The following is an 8,561-nucleotide window of genomic DNA, read 5'->3' on the forward strand; positions in this document are numbered from 1 at the left end:
CCAATGAATCCAAAAATCGGGCAATATAGTCAGTGAAGATGCCTAAGAAGGTAAGCGTAAGCCCTAAAGTATAATTCCTGGTTGTTACTAAGACTAAAAAACCTTTCCTTCTCAAGGTGACACGGCGCCCACCTATGAGCAATCTAACTTCAGACCACTTGTACGGGCAGCTTTTGCATGGGCTTCAAAATGTCAGGAGAGGTAGAAGTGGAGGCACTTATAGAGACTGAGGATTTATAACGCAGACGTGGGTGGAAAAGTTAGAAATTGCTCTTACACGGGGCAAATCGCACCAAATTTTTAGTCACTGCACCTTATTTATGCGTATTTAATGAGCACAAAAATGTTAGGTTTTCCCATCGCGAGTCAGCCATGTCATAAACAAGTGCCGTGAGGTGTCAAAACAACCCAAGGACATGCGGAAAGTTGGATTTGGGTTTACATCGCCAAGGTTTATACTTCGCAGACTTAAACAACTGAGGCATCTGGCGCCAATTTAAGCAAGGAAAATTAGCAAATTTTTTATCTAAAGAACTTGGCTTACCGTTTAAACTGGTTGGTGGGGCTAAAATTACAAATTTTTATTGAGTTTAGTTGTTCAAATCGCTAGGTCCTTTTTATTTCCATTTTATATTTGGCCCGTCACATAAAGACCCAAAAATCGCCCATCAAAGTACCTTCCTCTACCTTTTTAACAAAAAAACCGCATGTCTAGTATTAAACTGATGAGCCATTGTGATTTCAACATTTTTAAAGATCGGAACCCTCGGTTAGTCGGGCTACTCGGCTGTAACTGGACTCAGTGTACTCGAAATATGCGTCAAAGTCCACCTTCAACGCTGTCACCAGTGTGGTAGTGGAAGTTCCCTAAAACGTCGGGCATTTATGTAAGAGGGCAATGCTAGCCTCCTCCAAGGTAATTAGTGGCGTCCGCTCAGCTGAGAGGTTGGCGCAGTGTGATACTTGTCCCTAAAGGCCGCGCTTAAGCAGACATCCCATACGGCACTTAACGCGCGATTAGAAAGTATTTCCTAGTTACTTTGAAGTCTCTGTATGACCCATACGATTTCCTATATGCCTGTCTACACGGGACGCGCCAGTCAGTCGGCAAGCCTATCCTTTCTTGAGTTTTTTATCAAATTTCCACCCATTTTGCATGAGGAGAGGAAGGGGAGAGAGGCACTGGCGCTTCCTCTTCCATACGACCCCATAGTGTTATTTATTAGAGTGTTTGCCATTGTTCTTAGCGCATCATTACCCATGCCAACCAGGCAGTAACAGAAGGTGGTTGAGGCGCGATTTAGTGCTTCCATCGGACTGGAAAAATTGATAAATATTTGTCACTTTTGACGAGGGTGATAGACTGTTGTAGTGTTTTTGTTTGTACTTTTTCTTAACAAACAAAATAAAGTGCTTTCTTGAGTCAACTAGTATAGCGAAAGCCTAAACCGTACTGTCGAAATTGTCAACTAAAGGTCAAACACAGAAGTCACTCCCTTGCTGGAGTGTGCAGATAAGTGGGTAACCCATTTCCACTCCATGGCTCAACTCAATTGTAATACGCAAAAAAATGTTTGCAACCACACAAATTTTGTTTTAATTGACAGAAATAAGCCGTTTTGTAGTAGCCACGAAAATTCAAGCCTCAATCTCCTGCCTTCCCCTTCTTCTTCATCTTCTTCTTCTTCTTCTTCTTCTTCTTCTTCTTCTCCTTCTTCTCCTTCTTCTCCTCCTTCTTCTCCTTCAATACTTTCGATGGTCAAGCGACTGTTAGGGAAGATGATTTATGAATGGAGACGCCATTACTTCTCGTTTAATCCGCCGCTTTTCGTTATTATTTGTGTGGCAATTCAAAAAGCAGAAAATAATTCAAACAAAAATAAGGCGGAAGTTGACAGATTAGGCCATTAAATGAAACTGTCGGGTCTGTCGCTGTCAACGTGGGAGATGCTTCCACGAGAGCAAAGATTTGCAAAGAAGCACCTTCAAATGAGGCAAAAAATTTACTTCGCAGCTTCAAAATCGGTTTCTCCTACCCATTTTTATTCTGCCGAATTACCTCTCATTTGGGTTAATCTACGCGTTTTATTATCCATCATGATAGGTACAGCGCAGGGTAGAGTGACATATTTTTTGAAAAAAGTGCAAAATTTATTATATTTTTAGGATGAGTTAGCGGCTGGCTAAAAAAGGGAAAAAAATGCACATTTTTTAACAACTTGTACCTCGTTTAAATACACCCTGTGCATAGCGACACTTTTAAGTACTCATTTTTCCACTCTATAGTTGAGCATCTTTTCAGCAGATTTGCGATAATTTTGGCAAATCAAAAAGGGAGGAAAAAGAGTTTTTTTACCCAATTAAGGATTAAAAATACCAAAGGCAGTTTTTAGTTAATAAATTTAAAACGCGTCTTTTCACGTAGGGGTAATGAGTGAACACAATTACTAAAAGAAAAAATTTTTGACTTCATTAATAATTTACTTTGGGAAAAAATTAAGAAAACAGCCCAACTATTAACTCTCAGTTGCTCTAACTACAAAAAACCAATAATTGTTGAAGATTTTGGTTTAGTGAAATGCTACTTAATTGCTTGACGGTTTTGAGTAGCAAGGTTGGGCTAGTACTTCATCAAACATTTGGAGAAGCGTAGCAAGATTTTTTTGTTCATAAAGCAGAATTTAACTTAAAATTCGTACAATATGGAGATAACCTAGTAGGTGCGAAATTATGCTTGTCGACTATACGAATCGTGTTTGCGTTCGTGGTGATGAGAGTGTTGCCTTTTTCTTGACAAAAAATGTCTATAATTCCTTTGCATCTGTTGTAACTACTCCTTCTTGAGGCAAAACTGTCAACAAGTTCCTTACCGGACTGAAATTCCATCAAATGCTTCATTCAGTCTGCTTTATCTTCAATTGCACAGAAGTCTGCGCGTCGAAGATTCTTACCAATTCCGCGGATCTAAAATCCAAATACACCGCCAGTCTGACGACACTTTCAAAAGTTTACTTACATTTTTAGGAGCCCCTGGAATTTCTTCGTCGATGGTCCTACTTCCAGGCGGTGTGGAGGTCAGCTCTCTCAGGAACTCCCCTACCTGAACCTTTAGAGGAGACGGGATCTTTAGGAGCTCTTTCACATCAGCGTCATTGCTCTCCCACTCTTCCACCATATTCCACAGCATCTTCCTTGGCTGCATCCGTATCAGCATCATTATCAAATTCCACTTCCACAAGTCGCAATCCCCGCACCTATCAGCCCGTCTGTCTGCGCCTCCTTGCACGACGTGCTGTGAGGGGTTACGTTGCCCGGGCTGAGATGACACGTCGACATGGCGCGTCAGCAGCATTAACACCGCCTTTAACGGTGCCAGCATTGCAACGATTCTTGGGATACTTTCACAACCTGCAACACATGCTGGGTGCGCCACTGCCAGCGGCTCTACAGATCCTTCTGTCCACCACGACCACCGCTGCGAATGCTAATATCTCGATATTGCGAGCCAGTGAGGACCCCAATCCGCCAAGGAGCTGCCCATCTAAAGATGAAGTACTGTAAAATTAACCTCTCACTCACTTCACTTTTAGTGAATCTGAAAAAGGGAGGTCCTCATATCGAGCTAAATGTATTTTTCCTCAGGCAAATAAAGAGGCGTTAAAAGGCGCGCTTCGTCTCCAACTTTTTCCCACCTCCATGTAACCGCACTGGGTGTCTCACCATCCTTCACAAGACCCACCATATTTGAAAACTAATTTGAGTATTTTTGCTGAAAAGTAGACGAGAAATTATCTAGTTAATCATTTGTTTACAGTCTATTTAAAGAGCTCATTTTAACCGCTAGGTCAAGGACTCCTGGGAGGGTATCCAGTCTCCAAATCGACATTAATTAGAGAATATTTTTACGTAGGCGGCCTCCCTGGAGAAAGAGGAATTGTTCGGATTGATTGCCTACCTAAAAGGCTTCATTGGACTAATATCCGTGTTTTTCGCCGCCCCTGGCATCCAATCTCTGAGGTGCCAAAGTCATTTTGGCAGTGATTTCAATGTTAAAAATATGATTTTTTTTATGGCTTATGAAGTGTACTTTATCTTTTTTTAGAGAAATGACAAGAAGAGAGCAGCTACTACAGTAATCTTGTTGTCTAATCCCTCCGGCTTGGATTTCAGACCCCCTGGATCTAGGAGAGTGGCTAGAGAAAGACATATAGGGGGATTGGGTGGTCGGGATCGGTTCCTCTACAGAGCGGCCATGCCTTTGACTTAATCTGACTATTTTTCATCTAAAAGGTTAATTCAAGCAAACATGCTATACTGAGAAGACTTCTATTTGCTTTCCTGATCGAAGCAAAGTCTAGGATGAGACCTTGTAAGCTCCACTTCCTTTTTTGGGCATCTAATGGAATTTAAAAGTGCTTTGTCAATTAGGAGGCAATCGACAGGCCCTTTTTCACCCTTCTCAAAGTACGTGTAACTTTCTACAAACGGTCAGCCCACTGATCGCCATTAGTGGTTATACTAACTCCTGAGGGGTTCCACGATAAAGCTGAATTATCTCTCTGGGGAACCAAAATAAGTTTCTTATTTTTTAAAAAAAAATACTGTAATTAACACTGAATACATATTGAACTAAATTTACATGTTTTTTTCTTCAATGCCTTACCATTTCCTCCTTACCTCCCCTGGCCTAGATGAACACATTAACTACTGATAAACCTTTTCAGTAGTTTAAACGAAAGGAAGGGGGAAAAATTGCATCATTGTTCTGAATGACTACTCATTTACTACCAAAAAGTATAATTATTAAGAAAGGATTAGAGCCAGAACTTAGTGCAGTAATTTGAGGGGATCTGTGAATTGTATGCATTGGTGGGTCTGTATCAAATGGAAAGGTCTGTGCGTTGAATGATTGACAGGGGAAGAGAAAGGGCGAACGAACGTACCATTGGTTAACCTCAAAATCCAGTACCCACCCACCCTCTGCCTACGCTTCTAAGACTCGCAATGCCTCATGCTCTAATGTCTCAGGCTGCTCTGTGTGTGTTGTGGATACGGACTTCTTGACAAGGGTTGATTTGTTGGAGGCCAAAGAGCAAATACAACAGTGATCTACGTGCTGGCTGCAGCTAAGGCCCTCTTCAGAGACAGTCAGAAGAAGGTCCTTTAATTGCAATACAAGGCAAGATTTAGTTAAGTTTATACCATTTTCAGTAGGAAGTTAAGCCCGTTTTGTCCGGCAGTCAAGCAGGAATCTTGCCAAATTTGCAGACCGACACGTGAAGCAGGCAAAGTAGCGGAAGGGACAGTACGAGCGACTTAGGTATTTCTATATTCTTTAAAGCACACCTGGCATGGTTTATGCAAGTCGTTAGTGCTCAGCACATCGCCAAATCTACTATTTGGAGGTGACAGAGGCTCTAGCCAAAACACTAGCCTTATTAACGTACTTCCTCTCAAGCCAACCAATCGGATGATGGCGAGAAGGGCAGCGGCAGTCCTAGGCGCGTAGTAGACGCCCTCATTTTCGGTCATTTTTATCTGTCCACAAGTCCTGTGTCTCTGGCGGAAGAGGCGGCGACATAACAAATAGACCACTTCTGAGCTAGGCGTTTTGGATTTTCTCTTCCTCCAACCAGCGTCTCATCCTTCCGCCTCAGGATGACTGGTTTAAGGAAGAGAGTTTGCGATTTTACAGATATCTCAAGCAGTAGGAGAGGGTCAGAGTTTATACCCTCCCTCTCCAGCGCCTTCTTGGGGATCGATGACGCTGTCTCAGATGCTGGAGTTGGTCCATTCTGTCCGCCTGCCACCTAGAGGGTGTATTTAAAATTAGTCCAAAAAGTGGTAAACAGCCACCTCTTAAGGAGCATAAGAAAAAACCAGCATTACAGGTAAAAACCCACTGCGTCTTAAAATGGAGCTGCAGAAGGGGTGGAGAAAGGAAAAATGCAAAGAGAGATTCATGTTGAGGTCGTAGAAGCATATTGTTGTCCGCTTTTATAACCACATTCCTTAATGGTTCTAAACGTCACCGATCTCCGGTTTGAAAAGTAGAAAAGTTACTCCAGCAGGATGGAATGCGGCTCTCCCTCTGGGTCTGTGCACTCCGTAGGAAGTCATACCAGTGTGGAAGAGGATAGCGCCTTATCGAAGAGGAGAGGTGAGACGCTCTAGGCATGGCCGACATGTCCAGCTAAAGTGGAATCTATTTTAACAGTCCTTCGGGCACTTTTCTCAGTGCATTCTCCACCGCTTCCATCAGAAAGAACTCATTCCATTGCAATCCTTGTGAACTACTTTAGAAGGCGTGATTTCACTCCCCTCGACCTAGCTAAGGCTTGAGAAGGAGGAATCCGAGAAAGACGGCGTCGAGGAGTGCATACCCTGCGACTCTCTTTTTTAGTCTCCATTCACTCCATAAAGACTTGGGAGAAAGTGGAAATTTTCTAATTATCCAAGCATGATGTCACTAATTATTAATAGTCTGCTTGACAAACATGCGAGAGGACTAATTGCCTGCCCAATCAACGGACGCCATTCCGAGTAGGCAAGAGACGAGACCTCAGAACAGATGTCTACAGCTCCGACCTCCTGACCTTCCACGCGCCTATCGACTACTAGACTGATGGAATACTGCAGTCATAAAATGATCTCGGTGGATTCGTCTTGACCTTGTAATAGCCAAAGTGTCACTTTATACGGCTGACCAATCAGCAACCTGGAAGTACTCCACCCTCCAGTACCTACTACTTATTCCAGCGATGGCGGAGCTATACTTTGTTCCACTATTGAACCTTCGATGACTTTGTCAGGAAGTTACATTCAATTTGTAAAGCAGACGGCCTAGAATCACGACTACCAAAAGGCCTTCCACAAGCGCAACACATTCCCACGCCTTCTTGCGGTGGACTGCGCCCGCATAACTGTTTATGCGTCCTGCTCCATAAAGCGTAGATTTGTGACATTCTCTCAGTACAGTGCTCTTTTATTGCCTTCCGGACTTTTTTTGTCACCTCATTAATTGCAAACACGTACTTGATGGACATGATTCGAGTTTGCCTACCTTGGAGGAGGAGAGAGGGGGGCTTAAAGCTCCCCTTCGAAGCTAATGAAGCCCATCATCAATTGCGGTGACAGGGCGCATCACCATGACGTGTTTTCTGGTGATAAAATCGCTCGGTGATGAACTCAGCAGGTTGTGTAAGAAGTAATAGGAGAAGAGGAGGAGGAGAGAGTCCCTATCCATTAAAAGGACTCGTGATTGATGCATCAAGGACTTTTAGTAGTACTTGACGTGAACGATGAATGCAATCCTAGAAAGTGCGCATTAGTGAGAGGAAAGGAGGGATAGGAGGAAAGGGGAGGGTAAATTCGTGGGAGATACTAAACAGCCCAATTGCTACATGTCAGGACCCTTGGAAGACTGCAAATCTGCCCTTCATTTGCTGCAGGTAAGACGATCCCCACCGCTCACCACCAGGCTGTATACCAACTGACTCGATTACTCACTTGTTAAAGGTCAAATGCCAACTCAAAAGTTGGCAAAGTATGCAGAAATCTTCCACAAAATCAACTACAAACTATAAATTTTGAAGCCTATACCCATGAGTTATGACTCCTTGCCCCCATCCGTGCTCGTCTCAGTCAGCGATTATCGCCGCCGTTGACATCCAACCACCGAACTTGGACGATCTAAATATCCTTGCTAGGAGGATGATAAGAGGGCATTGAGATAGATAACCAAGCAACTTTGAAAGCTACCGTTCATGGTGTATTCTACTAAAAAAATCTACCCGTAGACAATTATCTCTACAAAGTGGCTAACCAGAGCGATGATGTATTGAATTGGGCACTGGAACTGGGGTTAGCTACCTACTAATCTAAAGAGAAAATTGGCTTCTGCACATTCCATCCCTCTAGTAGATTGACAGCATTGTTTAATTGTTTGGTTAACTACCTGGAGTTTTCTTTGATCTTCGCGAATTGGCTTTTACCCCTGTGGGGAAACTTTTGTCAGCTGCCTCGACCTCCCATCCTCCTCTTTTGTCGATATCACTGTTTTTTCGGCTACTTTTCTTTTATAAAAGTGTTTAATATAAAGTACTTTATTATTTATTTAATACAGAGAAGTATTAGTTGCATAGGTTTTATCATCCCTCCTGGACAGTGTTGCAAGCATATTCTCTGGATCCCATTCCATTATAAAGCAGCTCATTCTAGATCACTTACCATAGAAGCAGTATACCGCTGGATTGCTCAGCTACTCCTGAGGTGTTAATGTAGGAGATAAAGAAATTCTGAGTGCATTAAAAGTGTCAAAGAGAAAGAAATAATCTGTGGGTTGTACACTAGGAGCATGAGATTGTCTCCAGTGGTGGATGCGCTGAGTACGATGAACAAAAACCTTCTTGCAAAGACAAAGAATCAGTGAATTAATAAAACAGTGTTCTTTCATCCTGTTTCCATCAAGCACACATCATCCATATATCCGTCCATACATTCATCTGTTCTTTCCTCCATTCATGCCCTATCCATCCGGTTTTTGTCCATCCTGTATCTAA

The 8,561-nt window shown here is 42.8% G+C and overlaps 1 protein-coding gene across 1 annotated transcript; it reads left to right on the top strand. All coding sequences in view use genetic code 11, as the record gives it.

Annotated features, from left to right (window-relative positions):
* Positions 1-898: 898 nt before the first annotated feature.
* On the top strand, positions 899-3,702 carry EGR_08878 (hypothetical protein; the record flags this gene model as incomplete). Its single annotated transcript, XM_024498127.1, has 4 exons — positions 899-916; positions 1,629-1,769; positions 3,025-3,552; positions 3,643-3,702. 4 exons carry the CDS (start codon positions 899-901, stop codon positions 3,700-3,702), a joined length of 747 nt encoding a protein of 248 aa, XP_024347459.1.
* Between the last annotated feature and the right edge of the window lie 4,859 nt (positions 3,703-8,561).

The sequence above is a fragment of the Echinococcus granulosus genome (assembly GCF_000524195.1).
Source record: "Echinococcus granulosus chromosome Unknown EG_S00122, whole genome shotgun sequence".
NCBI lineage: Eukaryota > Metazoa > Platyhelminthes > Cestoda > Cyclophyllidea > Taeniidae > Echinococcus > Echinococcus granulosus.